The sequence below is a fragment of the Alligator mississippiensis genome, chromosome 16 (assembly GCF_030867095.1).
Source record: "Alligator mississippiensis isolate rAllMis1 chromosome 16, rAllMis1, whole genome shotgun sequence".
Classification (NCBI taxonomy): Eukaryota; Metazoa; Chordata; order Crocodylia; family Alligatoridae; genus Alligator; species Alligator mississippiensis.
In genome coordinates, this window is record NC_081839.1 from 20368631 (window position 1) to 20386130 (window position 17500).

Below are 17500 nucleotides of genomic sequence, written 5' to 3' on the forward strand. Positions count from 1 at the left end.
CTTTCCCATCCCTGTGAACCAAGTAGTCATGCTCCCACCATTCCCCACAGATCAACTCCAAACAAAGCTTGTGGCTGTCAGGCCTGTGGCTCTCTGCATAGTGCTGCCACAATTCCCAACTTCCTCAGCATGGCTCCTGAGGGCAGGGAGCCTGCAAAGACTTTGCACCACACCCTGAGGCCAAGACTTATCTAGGGCTAACCTTCTATCCCATTCTGCTGGGCTTGGCCAAGAGACCACACCCAGTGCTCCCTCTGCCCTTTGAAGTCCTTCCCCAGACAGTTTTGCTCATCATCTGCTATGCAACTCACCCTCATGAGTACTCACCATCCTCCACCTCCAGCAGGGCCTTGGCCAGGATACTCCCTGCCACACTGATGGCTTGGCACATATAGTAACCAGAGTCTGCTGTCTGCACATCTCTGATGGTCATTTCCCCACTTGGGGCCACAGAGAAACGGCTCATGGACTGAGGGGGCTGGCTGGGAAACAACAGGATCTGAAGGAAAACACAAGGGAAAAGGCCCTGACACTCCATCCTGGGAGGGCTGCATGCACTTGAGACACAAGGGAAAACATTGCCACTGCAGAGATTTCCAAAATGTAACTTCGGTCTCACAGGAACAGCAGAAGCCCAGAGGGCAGAACTCTGCTCCCCACTGTGCACTGAATGGCAGATTTCCAGCTGCCAGCCTTTTTGGTACTGACACAGCTTGCATGTCTACTGCAACTGCACCATGCACACACAAATGAATACATAGAGACCGAGCATGGTCAGTAGTTTATATACCAGCTGGGCACTTAGGCATGCCCACTATGGATATGTCATGAAAATGTAGCTAGCCTGAAACCCACAACCAACACCTGCTAGGGAGAAGTTGTCCTTTCTCTGTTATAGCCCCACAGGCTGAGTGGTTAAGGTACTTGCCCAGGAAGCAGGATCCTGGACTTCCAGCCCCTACTGCCCAAGGGGGCAGGAACCTGCAGCTCTCCAACTTCCCAACTGAGTTCTCTAATTGCCACACATGACCCCTCAGAGATGTTCTCGGATCCTCTCCAATGCTTATTCTGAAGCTAGGTTCCTGAGCAGACAAGTGAGGGAGGAATGTGGGGCTACTTGGAGTACAAGCGAGACTGTGGGTCTCTGTGAAATCAGTGCTACTTTAGAGGTGATCAAGCCCTGGTTTTTAGCCTGGACTCTTGCCCCCAGTGGGAAAGAAACTTCTGCACTGCTCACCATTCATTTTACCCAATAACCATTTAACTCAAGGGGCAATGGCTCAGCTTCAAAAGAAGTGCTGGAGAGGAAGACTGGGTAACGCTGGCCTATAACATGGAGGGAGGCCCCTCCTCCTGGACTGTTCCAAGATTTCTGCTCAGATATATGCCTAAACAGCTATGTACATACTCAGCCCATGTGCAGTCTTTTGCACATACTTGGTCTGCTTGTGTGGAGTGTTACCACAATGCAGGAGTGACAGAATCACAAGCTGTGGGTAAGAACCAAAAAGGCCACCCAGCTGAGGTGCTGCCATTTTGGTGCACAAAGGGGATGAGAACCATTTGCAAAGGCTCTGCCAGCTGCCAGAGTGGTCAGCCCAGCACTTGCCTGGGTGCCCCCTGCTTTCACTGTAATCTGGGAAACCTCTTTGGGAGCTCCCTGAAGGGGGTAGAGCTGAGGGCATGATAGTCTTCAATCAGATCCTGGGGACACTGGTGCCACAGGCTGTAGGAGGAGGAGTGCCAGTCCTTGAAGGCAGAGTTGTGACAAACCAGAGAGATGGGAGAGGCCACTTTTCACTCTCCACAGTTCTGCATCAGGCCCTGGTGCCCTCAGCTTCAATCCAGGACAAGGTGGCAGTTTGGCCTTCATTCCAGAGGTGCTAGAGAAGCCAAAAGCAGCAGTCCATGAGAGTACTAGAAGGACAGAGGCAGCAGCTGGACAGCAGGTGCAATCTTTGGGCAGCTGGTGCAGGTGGGCGAGACAGGGCCATATAAGCACGAAAAAAGCCAGATGGTCCTTGCTCCCCAGAGCTCTGATTTCAGTCAGGCAGTCCCTGTACCTCTCCAGCTTGGGCTCTGATATTCTCTGGCAGAGATGCTGCTCTGCCCTCCTGGAATCTAAGGGGAGTTGAGCCAACCTGGGCTGAGATGAGGAGTGGGAGCCCATAGTATGTGAAGGTGAGGTGAGCTGAGCTGAGCTGGACCTGGGCCAGCACCTGGGAGCCTATGTGGCTGAGAGGGAGGTCTGTGGCCCCTGAGGGAAGGTTCATTTGGGGTGAGATAAGCAAGTCCAGTGGGGGTCCAGCTGGGAGCTCACAGCCTAAGTGAGGTGCTCCTGACAGAAGAGATGAGCTATAAGCATCACCAAGCTGGAACAGATCTCTTGGCCCTGCAACATCCACCCCCAGCTCAGAAAGGCTGCTGATCTTCCATAGTATATCACCCACCCCACCACAGGTGAAGTGGCTACTTCCTCCCCCTTACATGGGTGGGTAGACGATTGAATGCTGCCTTTCTAGGCAGAGGATAACTCAGGCTGCATCTTCCTGGAGAAGACCCATCACCTTCTCACTCCTAACCCACCTAGAATGGCACTGCTGTGCCTTGCCCACATGGGAGCCTCAACCACTTCTCACAGCTCCCTGACTGGCAGTGCTCCAGGAGTGAAGGAGTCTCATTGCTGGAGAAGCCTTAAGAAGTCACAGGCCAGACTCTATGCTGGGCCCTGCTGGTGACTACAGGCCTGCAGAGGCAAATGCACTTGCTTGAGCTTCTGGCACAGCTGAAACCCAACATAAGGTCCAGAGCCCTGGACCAAGAGAACTGCAGTCCTGCTTTGGGAAGGCAGCACTGTAGGGCAAGGTAGTATCCTGGTATCAACCCCCACCCTCACCAGAGCAGGGGAGACAGTTGGGGGCACAAAGGAGCACAGGGCATGCAGACCTACCTGGCTGCCCTCCTTCTGCCAGAACACTGCCGGTGGCGGGTTTCCCTTGGTTTCGCATTGAAACGTCACAGTGCGGCCCTGAGCTATAATCTGGTCCCGAGGGCGAGTCACTAGCTGGGGTGGAACTGAGAGCAAATAAGAAGAGGGAGAGAGACAAACAGACAAAAGTTGCAATCTTTATAATGGGTTTGTCTGTAGCCCCCTGGGTTTGAATGGCCTGGCGCTACCTGGGAGATTGCCACTGCCTCAGCAGAACACAGTTCTGTAGCTCAGAGTGCAAGTTTTTCTTTGAGTCTTCAAGAACCAAATGGAAATTTACTCAGGCCCTATCTTCAGTGAGAAGCTCACAGGCCTCTGACTGTGGCAGGACCCTGTGAAAACCCTCATGGAGACATGCTGCCCTGGAGCACAGTGGTGCAAGCTAAACCAGTGGGGCACAGCATCTAAACTAGGGACAGCATGAGCATCCTTCACGCAGACTGGGTTTCTACCAGTATACCAGCCAGGCCTGTTTTCTGGCACAGAACACTCAGGTGCCCCAGGTTTTCACCTAGTCCCAGATGTTCACCCCGGCTGTTTGATGGACTGGGTGCATTGAGAGCAGTGGCAAAGATACAGCAGCACCTGCCTGACACTTCTCTGACAGGAAGGAAAAGAAACCCTGTTCCCCTCCTGTCAAGAGGCCCAACATTGCCAGGTGCCTTCATAGCACACAGTGAAAGTAGCTCTTCAATTCTGTTCCTCTCAGGGAAGACCTCAGGGAACAGCTGTTTCTGCTTCAGTTCAAATCTGAATGCCTTGAGTTTGAAGATGGGCCATGCAGGCAAGGTTGCCAAGCATGGCATCTTGTGGCACTTCTGTGGGCAGCTCTTCCACGGCTCCCAGCAGCCTCATTACAATTTTGCACTTCACCTGGGCTGCAGAGGTCCCAGTGGTAGCTGCTCCTGGATACCAGGATGGCAGTGCTGCCTGTGTGTAGGCAAATGGGCTGGTTCTCTGGCTGCCCTCTCCTGACTCCCCAAACATGATCCCAGTAAGGGAGGATGCAAACAGCTTTTCACAGAACAAACCTCAGTGATAATGAAAGATGTGCCCTTAACGTTTTTTCAGTCCCTGTTGGTACTACTCGGTGCTCTACAAACATCACCATCTGCATCAGTCTGTGACAGTGGGACTCCCAGGACTACACGTACAGGGCAAGCAGGGTTGTGAGTCACTCCAGCAAGGAAGGCACAGAAGAGGCTCTCCCTGCCCTGTCCTGCTTCATCCTGTAGAGGTCACTGATGAAGAACTGGAGGCAAGTGACACAGTTTTAAACAAAGTGGCAATTAGTAGCCCTGACTATCTGCAGTCACACATCAAAACCTCTCATGGCCTGCGTGGGATGCAGAGGGTTGACTCTTTGGAGGCTTTATCCTAGATTCCCAGACTGATGTTTTTAAGAACCAGCAGGCAAAGCCTTGGCTGGGATGATCTAGTTGAGGACGGTCCTGCTATGAGCAGGGGGTTGAACTAGATGACCTCCTGAGGTCCCTTCCAACCCTAATTTTCTATGCTTCTGAGTGTGACACAAAGCACTTTGGTTTCTATGTGGAGTCTTAAAGCATCTGGATTGCCTCAGTGTTGGTTTACACTTCAAGGGAAGGTGTGATCACATCTCAGAAAAGCAAATGCATAATGGCTACACTAGTCAGCACAGGTAAACATCAGCAGTACAGAAATGATGGAATGGGCTGTACAAGCCCACATAGGCTCCTGGCTATGCATTTTGGTCACGGACAGTCACAGCTCTGTGTCTTTCCTGCTATTGTCAACCTGCTTGATTAAAGCTAGCTGAATGCACCTGTCCCATCCCTTACACTAACAACATGCCCCAAGATATCTGTACCTGGGCATCAAGAAAAGAGGAGAAACGCATATTTAAACAGGCCATTGGAGAATGAAGGTTTAACTCCTGGCCCTTGGGCATTTTTTGGGTAGAAATATCAGCCCAAATACATAGGAGATGCATTTCACCATACTGCTACAAATTCCAATCAAGAACCACTGATCTGATTATATGCCAAGCCCCAGCCCCACCAACCTTGAGACTAAGGCTGACCGCAAGTCCATAGGAATCTGCAAAAGTTGCTGTGGAACACTAGGACAGTGCATTCCTGGAGTAAAGCACAGATGCAACTCCTGCTCTACTAAGCATCAGCCGACACTGCCACTAGCTATAAACAGCTGGACATGCAACCACTCAATTTACAGCCAATCTGCACAGCTCACTTAAACACAGATGTGTACTATGAACCCACAATGCACTGCCCCTCCTCACAGCCACTGCTGAGCCCTCTGATCAGGAAAGGGATCAGTGGTCACTTTAGGTTCAGGGGGAGGGGCAGATTGATGGGCTGGGGAGGAAGTGGGGGTAGTATCATGGGGAAAGTAAAACTGTGGCTGGAGATTGCAATGATTGGGTGAAAATTTAACCAGGATTTCCTGGCTTTGAGCAGTGTCCAGAGCAGCCAGAACTCATTTGGAACATGGGAGCAAAAAGGAGGGGGCAGGAAGGTCACATGGAGCCATGGGGCGGAAACAATTTTTCTGCTTTGTGAAGCTTTTCAAGATTTCCACAATGCTCCTGCTGCCCTGGGTGTGCCCTGCACCCTTCCAGTGATTTAGCAAAAACTAAAGTGCACTCCTCAAGGAACAGCCAACAACTTGATGTAGGGGAACTTTGCTGGGACATGGGTGAGTGAATTCAAGCCCTTGCTACATCTGATTCATGCTAAGGGTCTGACTCTGTCTTCCCCACAATCCAAGTATCTTCGATGCCCTATGCTTCCCCCTTTGATGCGGCTGCCCTCTTCCTGATCCAGGAACTCCCAGGTGCCCCAGCATGCCATATCCTGACAAGAGACTAGCTGGAACTGGTGTGGTCCTGAGAAGCTTGGACTGCAGCAAATTGCCCTTTACTGACAAAATGCAGTGACTAGTGCTCTAGCCTAGCATGTGGGCTCCTAGGGACGTTACCCTGATCCACCACAGACTGCCTTTGCAACCCTGGGTAGGTCATTTGCCTCTCTGCACCCAGTCCCCTGTCTGCATATTGGGGTGATACACATTGCCCTACCTCAGGGTTGGGCAAAATGCAGCCTGGGGGCCGGATGTGGACTGACAGGCCATTCTATCCAGCCCACGGGGCCCCTAAAAAATTTAGAAAATAAATATTAATCTGCCCTGGACTGCCTGTCATGCAACCCTCGATGGCTTGCTGAAACTCAGTAAGTGGCCCTCTGCCCAAAATAATTGCCCACCCCTGCCCTAACTCATGAGGGTGAGGATCAATACATTAAAGGCTGTGAGACATTCAGGTACTGCCATACTGGGGGGCCAGATCACTTCCCTGCCAGAGTGGGCAGACATCTGCAGTTGGCCATGGGACTGCCCCCTCTGGCTAACACAGACATGAAGTGCCCAGCTGTGACTCAAATCAGGGGCTCGTGGGAGCTGTGTGACTCCGGGCACACAGCCTTCTTACCTGTTTGCATCAAAAAAGTCTGGGTTGCAGTTCAGGAAGTCTTATATTTCACACATTATTTACAAGGGGATCAGCCTCATCAGTCATCTTCAGACTCACAGATAAAGCAATCATGGAAAACAACCAAACTTGACCGTAAGGGATTGCCAATTATTATTATTACAAGGGGAGAAATTAGCAGGACATGGTTCAGAGCCTCAGGATGCGACAGGGAACCAGAACCAGACCAGCTAGCAGGACCTGGATGTGCCTCCAGATAGCTTATCTTGATAGCTACTGCCAATGGGATCTGGAGGGAAGGAGGAATGGAGGAAGGCCAGCAAATCTCCTCATTCAGCCACCTTAACATAAATAACACCCTGCATTGCAACAACCCTACCTTCTCTTCCCTTTCAATGCAAGACAAATGACACCAAGTTTTACAAATGCTAATCAATAACCTTATCTCCTTCTGCCTTCCCTCCCTCACTACCTACAACAGCTAGCAGACAATGCCCAGCTTCTCAGAGCTGAAAAGTATTTATTGGACACCCAGCACTAAAGGCAGAGCTTCGGGTGCACCAATGTTATTCTAATCACTGCAGACCTTGTGCTAATGGAGTTATAGATTGCTAGATTGCACGCGGCTGCCTGGCCAAAGGAAGCTCTTACAGGCAGGAAGTCTGCCTCAGCAGAATCTCCCCTCAAGGGTAGGAAAAGCCTACTGCAGATCTGCCTATGGGAGAGATCTGCCTATGTGGGTGCCAGAGACCAGGGAAAACTCAGAACAAGCCTGGGCCCAGCAGGGCAGGCACTCAGCCCAGGGTCTGTGCTACAATACCAACCAGTATCTGCCCCACAGTCAGGAAGCCCATGGGGCAAGAAATACCTAGCTCCAATCACACGCAGGGAGTTGAGTTCCTAGACCCTTTCTCACAGTGCAGAGCTGTGGTGTGCTTGCTGCCAGTAGGCTGGGCTTTGGAGTGCAGATCTACAACGAGACACTTCTCTGTGCCCTGCACAACCCAATTCTGCCTCCTCTGTGTAGCGCAGTGGCTAGAAGCAAGGTGCAGGATTTAGTGAAAAGCAGTCCTGGTAAAGCCACTCCTAGCTCAGCACAAAAGGGAGATCAGCTGGCTCTGCACAGCTCTGAAGAGGTGGCTCACCATAACACATGCTGGGATTCAAATAGAGTGACCTGTGACCTCACTAAGCAACAGCTGTGTCAGTGCTACCACCTGCTCCATAATCTGCTACAAATGGGTCTGGAAGGAGGGTGGGGGCAGCATTTAATTCTTGGAGAGTCTCTCCACTAATCACTCACTCACTGGCTTTATAGCAGCCAGGCACAGACAGGGATGCAGAAAGCACCCCTCCCTTACTCTACTCCTGCTCTGTTTCAAAGGGAGAGATGGCAAAGGCCACAGATGACCTTGGGTGCCCCAGGAAGTGGCACCCTGCCCTGCACATGAAGGCTGCCAGTGGGGAAGGGATGGGAAAGCAGAAAACCCAGAGCATCAGTAGCCACTCACTAGACCAAGGGCACAAAGGCAGCTCAGCCTGTCAGCCACGTTGCCTGCTCAAGTTCGAGTCCTTGATTTTACTACGACTAGGGCAGGGGTGGGCAATTATTTCGGGTGAAGGGCCGCTTACTGAGTTTTGGCAGGCCATCAAGGGCCGCATGACAGGAAGCCAGGGGCAGATAAATATTAATTTTCTAACTTTTTTAGGGGCCCCATGGGCCAGATAGAATAGTCTCGCAGGCCACATCCAACCTGTGGGCTGAATTTTGCCCACCCCTGGACTAGGGGGAGCTCTTCAGAGGCATTTTATTAACGGAACAAACCCTTAGTGTAATGATGCATCTTTGGAAGCACAAACAGTACTCCTTCTGCCCCTCTGGGATGCATTAGCCAGCCCCTGCTCTAAAGGGGAGTTGTTTTTTTAACTTAATTTATTCAGGCTATTCAGGCTATTCACAAACACACCTGCCTGCTGCATGCTTGGGGCCCAGCTGGGAAGGGACACTGGCTTCATCCATGCTCCTGACACAATCAAGAACAAAGTGGGGTTGTGGAGTCCCACATGGCACCCTATTTTTTTTTGCAGCCAGGGAGAAAGCGTAAGGGGTGGGGGCAGTCCAACACAGGCAGCAGTGTTTAGGGCTAGTATTAATCAAGTCCCAGGGTCAATACTAGAACCCAGGGGTTTTTCAACAAAGAGAGAGAAAGAGAGAGAGAGAGAGAGAGAGAGATGTGTCCATTGTGGGAGAGACATGGTCAGAGTTGCTGTGCAATACCCTGCAACCTTCAGTCCAATTGAATTCTAGCAGGCTTCTCAGCTCTGAAGGAGTTAGGCCTTAAAAAGCCCCCTTAGGCATCAGCTTTCTTTGTAGAGAGCCATGGCTGGATGCCTCCTCCAGGACATTTTCTCCAGTGAGGTATTACATACAAACCAAGGATGTAACGCTGCACTATACAAAGGGCCTGATGTTTCACAGAATCAGAGCAACTTCAGCTCAAGAGATCATCTCCCACCATGGCTTCATGAAACAGCAGACCGTCACATGCAAAACCAGGCAGCAAGGGCACCTGCAACCATCCCAGCATGCACCCAGGGTATGAGATGGAATGAATACTTACGGAACGGGCCAACTGGAACAGAGAGAACATAAAAAAAGGAATGAGATGAGCTGAACCAAATCAAGATGGTATGTGCACTTCAAATGACAATAGGAATGAAGGTCTGAGATCGAACAACAAAGGAGGCAGAGGGCAAATCTGTGATCATGTGTTCAACTCCACAGAGTGCAGAGAGGGGCAAAACACATATGCTGCCCTTGAGCCAGTGGCCTGGCCTGGATAAGAAGCTTAAGGAAGCATCTATCAGTCCCTCTCAGCCATGTACAGTCGCTTTACTCAGGAATCCCACAGGCTCATCTCTTTGCAAGAAGACATACAAGATGCATTCACTGGTAAAAGGTCTTTGGGTAACTACCAGCTGCTAGTGTTCAGCTGTTCTGAGATGCATCTTGGCAGTGTTTGAAGTTTGCTAAGGGAGGGAGCCTGACCTATCACCCTCACTCCTGCCAGCTTCCAGTTCTGGAAGCGAGTTCATATCCAACACCTGCCAGCCTTAGGGAATGAGCTCAGCTGCCTCACAGGATGCTCCCAGATCTCACAACCTCGGAGCTGATACCATTCATCTCATGACCTGAAGGAGCCCTTACCATGGATGGTCAGGGAGCCAGAGGCCTCTGATCTGCCCACGCTGTTCTCTGCCACACAGGTGTAGGTTCCCTCATCCTCAGCACTGACTCGGCTGATCCGCAAGGTGTTGTCATTCTGGATCTCTGACCTTGGAGTAAAAGACAAGGGTGCTGTCAGCACCAGTATTGCCCTCAAGGGATGATACCACAGCCCCGGAGCCAATGTTGAAGCCCCTGTAAAGGACACCGTGCTGCTGTGAGACCCTCTGGTATCTTTAAACCAACAACAGTGGATACCAGGAAGGGTAATAAACAGGGGATAGATCACTTTAGATGCACCTGGTCCAACACTTTTCTTTTAAAGCAACCACACCTGCCACTATTGGATGCAGAATACTCGGCTAGATGAACCACTGGTCTGACCCAGTGTGGCACTTCTTTTGTTCTTAAGCTCACCCCCCTGCCCAGGGAGGTGCCCATTCAGGATAACTTGAGATCCTGGGCAACCTCGTCCTACCCAGGGAAGACAGGTGCTGCCCAGCTAGCATGACAGTTTCTTGGTCAGGCCAAGTCTCTGACCCACTCATGCACTGATTCAACTAATGCTTTCCAACCAACCAGTTAAACAGGTATGAGCTGGGAGCAGGTGCTCTCCCTCAGAGAAGAGTGGCTTCCCTTTACCGCAGTGTAGATGGGAGCTGCCTGCAAGGTCATGTGGTGCTGCTTTAGCCAGAGAACCAGGACTAAGCTGACCAGGCAAGGCAAGCCAAGCCACTTCATGGAACCCACTGCAGCCTGGCATTAGGGCTGCTCTGCCAGAGAAAGCTACACAAGTTTTTTCCTATGGTGTCAACTGGAACAGCTGCAAACTGATGTAGATGCTTTAGCAGTGGTGGTGCTGGCTGTTGGCTAGGACTGCACTGGGGTAAGCAGAGGGGAGATGCCCCACTTGTATTGTGTTGCTGCAGTTGTGGAGGACATGTCAGCTTCAGGTGGAGAGCATGTCAGCCTCATCTGCCATGTCATGCTAGCTGGAGTTAGTCAGAATTATGTGGGCCCTGATTCTGGTTAAGAGCAGCTTATTCCGGTAAGTTAAACAAGTTCCCAATCAGTTTATACTAGTCCTGAGGCAGACAGAAAACCATTCTAAAGTAATCCCAGCCAAGGGCTTTGCTCCTCAGCTCTTACCTGCCTCGCGGTAGCTCCCCTTCCTCTTTGCGCCAGCGGGACGTTGGCATGGGGTCACCCTGCACCTCACAGTGGAAATCTACAGTGGCCTCAGCAAGCACCACCTGGTTCATGGGCCTCCTGATGAACGTGGGGCGCTCTGCCAAAACAGGCCAGAAAGGGCTTGAAGGTCAGAAACATTCATTCTGAGTAGCTTGCTGAGCTCTCTTGCAGAACCTCCCCATAGCAGCCTCCTGGGTCCCTTACAAGCCTCCAGGTATGACTCAGGGGATGCACACTGCACACATGAGAGCTCCTACCTCCATCAGAACAGAGTCCACTTCTGCTAGTCAGCCAAGCTCACCCACCCCTCAAGGACCTCTGGCCTCCCTGTGAGGCCTGGGGTACACAGCATTCAGAAGGCTCCGGCTACAGAAGGAAGGGATCAAACGGGGTGGACATCCACATCTATCACATTCTGTGCTTCCAATCCTACCTGCCAGATGCCACCATCCCTCCCCTTCCTGAGTGCAGCTGCTCAGGAGCCTCTGGATGGAAAATGCCAGTTCATCCAAGGCTACACTTGTCTTGGACAAAGAGCAGTTTTGAGAGACTTCTCTCAGAACAGATTCTGGGGAGAAGAGAGAGCCCCACTGAGGAAACCCCAGTGCTCAGAGTTAGGGCACTCATTTTGGAGCAGGGATGTTCCCTAACCCCTGCTACTTGAGCTGCAATTAGATAGGCAGCTGAGCAAGGGCCCACTGCGGAGTAGTAAGGAGCCAGTGACAGCTACAGATAGGAATTAAAGCACAGTGGGGGGCTGCTGGCATGCTAGCTGCATGAGCACAGACAGAAAGGGCTCTAGGCAGGTGAGAGGGCAATGGCTGCAGCACCTAAGAGTAGGCTGAGTACTAGACTAATTAGAAACTTGTGGGCAAGGTGGAGGCCATGTGACTAGAAAGAGTGGAGCCCCAGCCTACTAAAAGTCAGTGTGGCCCTGACCTCTGCTCAGGGCAGAACTCCTGCTGGTTGTGTGGAGGCCATGGATGGGGTACCTGGGAGGCACTCTGAAGTAGGAGAGGCTAAGGCCTCTGGCTATGGCTAGAGAGCCCTGAAAGGGTCCAGGACCCACTGGGCTGCATGGGGCTAAAGCCAAGCAGTTGGAGTCTGGAAATAGCAGCCCTGTGGAGTTAGGGATTCAGGGAGCTGAACTCAATATAGGGTCAGGGGCCCAGTTCAAGGGAGAGAGAGATAGAGAGTGGTCCAGCCAGGGTCAGGGACCCAGCAGGCCACAACATTGGAGCAGAGGCTGGAGCCACTGACCCCATGTGTCCCTCCCCACCACTGCTAACCCCGCACTGACCCTGGTTAATACTCACCAAACACCACCAACTCAGCCGGTTCGCTGTCCCGTTCCCCCACCATGTTGGTGGCCACACAGATGTACATGCCAGCATCACTTTTCCTGGTATTGGACATCATCAACTTACCACCTCGGATCTACAGATATACAGAAGAGAGACCTTAGATTAAGCCAGCTAGGCAGCATTGCTGCCACACTGATGTCACACACCGCCCCAACTAGCTGTCTGTGCAGAGGGTCCCTGCCATTCACTGCCACCCAGATTCAAAACAGATGCTTTTTCCTACCCTCCACACATTATCCTTCCATGTCACCCAACAATTCTCTTCCAGTGGCTGCCCTCTGGAACAGAGAGGCACTGAGGGGGCTGCATGCAAGTTAGATGCACTAGGGGGCCCAGCTGTTGAGCTGATCTTTGGCACCCACTGATCTGGCCAGGGCAGGGACACCCCAAAAGAGTCTGTCCTCATCTCATACAAACATAGGCTGAGCCTGAAAATCTACATACCTGGATGCAGATACTTGGCTTTGCCCCTCCTGAGACCAGCTGGTTAATATTGGCCCTACTGCCCCCCCCCCAGACTTTGCACTGGCTGGGTTAGCAGGTCTCTCTCTGTCTGTGTTTCTCTAGCAGGCAACTGCCACCAGGCTGGGGTAAACCACAGGTGGCATAGCACCAAGCAGTGCCAGGCTCTTGCAATCACTGTGGAGCTTGTCAAGTAGAGTGTAAATATCTCCTTTCCCAGCTCTGAGCTGGCAATGATGCTGGTGGGGTCAGCCCTCAGCCCTTGTTGGCCGGGGCACTCTGAGCCTTCAATATGTGCAGAGCAGAGCTCTACATAGTGAATGTGCTACTGCTCTGGGGCCTTGTCCTCTGGAGTCAGTCCAGCCCTTGGGACTCCCCTTGCTCAGACCCTGCTGAGATTCAGGCTGTCTCCAGCCAGGAGTGTTGAAAACCTAGAGACACAACACCCCCAGTTTCTGCAGCTCCCCAGTAGGCAAAGACTCACTGTGATGCGCTCATCTTTATCACTGATCCGGATGCTATTCTTCTTCCAGGAGATGGTGGGCTCGGGGTGCCCACGGGGGGGGATGCACTCCATCACAGCAGGCTCACCAGCTGCCACCACCACGTCACTGGGAGCCTGACGGAAGTCATCGCGCAGGACTGCAAGGGAAAGGTGGGAGCATGAGTTAAGGGACTGACCATGGGTAGACTGGGCCATGCCTGATCAAGGGCCAGGGTTCCCTCCAAAAACAGCTATGTTGGTTTTATTCCAACTCCCTCACCTTCCCTCTGAACTTCCCCTGCTATCCTGGTGCCACCCACTGCCCAGTGAGCTGGATGTGTGAGCAAAGTGTACAGCTTGGGGCACACTCAAGTGGAGGCGAGGACACTTCCTCCTTGGTGTTGGTGGGAGACACACCAAGCAGGGTTTTGGCATCTAATCCCATTGCCAAAGGAGACACCACCTGGCAGGAATTCCCCAGTGTGCCCAAATCTAATGTCTGACATGGGTTGAGCTGGGAGGCATCTGGGCCCAGTGTTGGCAGCCTGTACAGAGATCACAGCCAGCCAGGAAAGTGGGTATGGTAGTCAAACTCCCAGATGCCTTACTCAGGACAGATCCTTTCAGACCCAGTGGAGCTGTTAGTAGTTAAAAGGCGAAACTTCACAAGCAGTGCCCCAGGGTACAAGGAGAACTCCCAGCAAGGCAGGTGTGGTTCAGGGCCCATCTGACTCACTGCTCTGAGCACTGGCCCTTAGGATGCCACAGCTGCCTGCACGGGGTTGCTAGCTCCTTTCAGCCAAACCCTGGCTGCACACAGATGTGATAGGGCACCAAGACTAACTGTCTATCATCTCTCCTGCTTGGCCTCTGCACCAATTTATCAGGAGTCAGTAGCTCCTCTCCCACCTCTGCTGGCGTTGCTGTAACATGCCCAGTACAGCAGCTACACACACAGCCCCTTCCCCCTCCCCCTTCAACCTCTGCCTATAGGCACCTCTGCTGTTGGACTTGGACCTGAATGGCAAATATGCAACCAAACGGCCTGACCACATCCAGAAGTCCCCATGGACATCCAGCAACATCTCACCCCACCAAAAGATGTGGAGGCAGAAGACAGGAGGGTGCTAGTTGCTGGGGGAGGGTTCCAGACAGAGGGCACTACAAGAGACTCTCTGACCCCAACTTCTGACAATCAAAGGGAAAGGCCAAAACTGCAGCTGGGGGATCCACTGCATGGGGGGAGGGAGAGGGGTGCACAGAGGTGACAGAGCTCACAGTGAGGAGCCTAGAAGTTGGTGAACAAGGAAGCAGCAACATCCCTGGGTCTGCCCTTCTCTGCCTCATGGGTGGAATGATGAAGACTTCAGAACACCCATGTGTCAGACCTGAGAAGGGCTGCTCCAGGGCAGCCTTTCACTTTTCCTACAGCTCTAAGAAATCCCAGCTCCCCCTGGGCTGAGGCACCAGCCAGAGGCTTGGTGATGGTCTTCCCAGCTGCAGGACCTGGAGCACCCTCCTTGAGGGCAGACCCACCCATGTGCCTGACCCCACAGTCATCAGCCTCATGATGCTGCCTGGCCTGCCTGAGCATACTCCCATGCAGACCCTCTGAATCATTAATGGCTTGGGTGGGCTCTCACTGACGTTGCCCACTTGCTGCAGCAGGACTAATTATCCTCTTCCAAGCTGTGTTCTAGTCGCTCAGCACTCACCAAACACCTCAGCATTTTATAAACATTATAGGGAAATGTCGGTGCTTTATTGCACACCAGACTGTCAGGGGCTATACATGGCAGAGGGGAAGGAATCTTTGCTTGACACCTAAGCAGTAGAGCTGTGCAAAAAAGCACCATTTTGTTTCAACTTCCATTTTGCCGTTTCAAAGGGACACTGTTTTGTTTTGACGTTTCAAAGCACTGTTCCATTTTGTTTTGTCAAAACTGTTTTGGTGTTTTGACACGTTTAGACGTTTTGCCCATAGGCTATAATGGACAAACATGAAAATGCCTATAACTTTGTCATTTCTTGCCGGATTCAGATGGAAATTATAGGTATGGTAGCCCCTTTCCAGGGGCATGAAGCCTGCCACGTTTCAAGGAGATAGGTGCAGGGGCTTCTGAGAAGCTGCACCTCAAATGGTTCAAAGCAAAACTCGCATTACTTGCCGGTAGCGGCAGCCTGCTGTCATCCCGCATGCAGATCCGGGGTCCCATGCCCCCCAGAAGGGCTGTGGGGCTGTGCCAGACTCCTCCAAGGGGGCACAGACTCCTGGATCTGCATGCGGGATGACAGCAGGCTGCCGTTGCTGGCTGGGACCAGCACTGGGCACAGCCCATGCCAAGCACCAGGAAGCCTGGTGCTGCCGCTGGCCCCAGCTAGCAGTGGCAGCATGCTGTCATCCTGTGCACAGATCCAGGAGCCCACGACCCCTGGGAGGAATCTGGCACAGCCCCACAGCCCTCAGAGGGGGTGTGGGTCCCCAGATCTGTGCAAAGGATGGCAGCATGCTACCACTGCTGGCTGGGGCCAGTAGCAGCACCAGGCTTCCCAGTGCTTGGCACAGGCTGCATCCAGCACCGGTCCCAACTGGCAGCAGCAGTCTGCTGTCATCCCTCGTCATCCAGGGGACTGCGCCCCCCAGAAAGAGCTGGGGGAAGCGATCAGAGAGCTGGGAGAAAAATTGGGGAGCTGAGGAATCCAACCAGGAACTGGGGGAATGTTCAGGGACCTGAACATTCCCTCAGCTCCTGATTTGATTCTCCAGCCCCCTGTTCGAATCCCCAGCTCTCTGATGGCTTCCCCCAGCTCTTCCCAGGGGGCTTGGGCCCCTGGATCAGCACGCTGGGTTTCAGCAAGCTGTTGCTGCAGTTTCAGTGGCAGCCTGCTGAAACCCTGTATGCAGATTGGGGACCTGCACCCCCCTGGAAAGAGCTGGGGAAATGTTCAGAGAGCTGGGGGAAGCGATCAGAGAGCTGGTGAATCGAACAGGGAGCTAGATGACTTGTCAATATCAGAGCAGTCCTTCCCCGCTCTTCCCCCTCCTTCTCCTTAGTTTCTGTTTAGCTGCAGCAAGCCTGACTTCAAAACGCAAAACGTTTTGAAACTTTCGAAACGTTTCAAGTGCCCTCGTTTCATTTCAAAGCTGTTATGAAGCCTTTTATTTTATTTCAATTTTGCTGTTTTGAGCTCAAAACATGTTGAAACAGCTTCGCAACAAAACACCTGTTGAAATTTTGCACAGCCCTACTAAGCAGCCCTCACAGTGAGAACAATTAATTTAGCCAAGTTTAAGTTTATGGGTGTCTTTACCTGTGCTCTGGGTATGGAGGAGGGGATGCAATTGAATTACCGCAGCTCTAAGAACCCTCTAATTAAAACGCCCGCAGCATCTCATGTATTCAACATCCTGTGCTTCAAAATGGCAGCAGGGGCACTCAAAAGCTTTTTTGACGAGCTTTAGTTAAAACACTCCTGCCACCATTTTGAAGTACAGGGACACAAAATACTCGAGACACTGGATCGCACTAATTAACATGCTCCAGCAGACTCGATTAATCAAGTCTGCTCTGATGCACTGTAATTACAGCATGTTGGAGCAGCATCCCCACACATCTGCAAGCACTGTATGAGCCCAGGCAAAGACAGAGGCAGAGGCACTGCAGGACCTCCCTGCTAGTCAGAGGTGCCAAGTGCTGGAAAGGCAAATAGGGTGTATGATGCACTGAGAGGACACACCGCCAACCACAGAGGTAAGATTAACATTGGGTCACATGGCCAAGGCAAGCAGAGCCCCTTCCCCAGTGCCATCTGTGGGAGGTGGGCATGAGACAGGGATGTTCCCTGGAGCCCCTGGTGCAAAGACAAGCAAGCAGACCAAGCTTCTCCAGACCCAGCCCTTACCAGACATTAACAGCTTGTCAATAAGCCATTATCTTTGCCAGAGCAATACACCATAAATATTTGTATCTAAGGACAATACTCTGAAATAATTATCCCAATAATGAGCAATAAAACATAGGTGTGCTGCTTATTAAATATTTATGCACCCATAGAGGAGTGTGACCAAACTCACTGCTGCTGAGAGTCGCATACTCACCAATGGTGCAAGACAAAGAGTTGTGCTCTTTAAAAGATGAAGTAGGAAACGAAGTACATAGGTGCACATGCACTCCCCCTCTTGTTCCAGAGGGGGTTCTGCCAGGGCTGATCCTGAAATAGGTTTTCTTCCCACCCTTTGCAAACCTGGAGAACCGTAGCTGGAGAAGGTTTCCTTCCCCATATCACCTCCAGCCTG

The 17500-nt window shown here is 52.0% G+C and overlaps 1 protein-coding gene across 10 annotated transcripts in view; it reads right to left on the bottom strand.

The window, feature by feature from the left end:
• ROBO3 (roundabout guidance receptor 3) overlaps positions 1 to 17500 on the bottom strand; it is a 283680-nt gene that overhangs the window by 61865 nt on the left and 204315 nt on the right. For 8 of the 10 annotated variants that reach the window (XM_019490165.2, XM_019490160.2, XM_019490163.2 and 5 more), the window contains exons 3-9: positions 13204 to 13361; positions 12210 to 12330; positions 10852 to 10990; positions 9685 to 9812; positions 9098 to 9109; positions 2951 to 3075; positions 328 to 499 (exon numbers count right to left, since the gene is read on the bottom strand). In XM_019490165.2, the coding sequence (XP_019345710.2) occupies positions 328 to 499; positions 2951 to 3075; positions 9098 to 9109; positions 9685 to 9812; positions 10852 to 10990; positions 12210 to 12330; positions 13204 to 13361 (855 nt within the window). The remainder of the gene's footprint in view (positions 1 to 327; positions 500 to 2950; positions 3076 to 9097; positions 9110 to 9684; positions 9813 to 10851; positions 10991 to 12209; positions 12331 to 13203; positions 13362 to 17500) is intronic. The other 2 variants (XM_019490162.2, XM_019490161.2) reach the window with 1 other exon arrangement.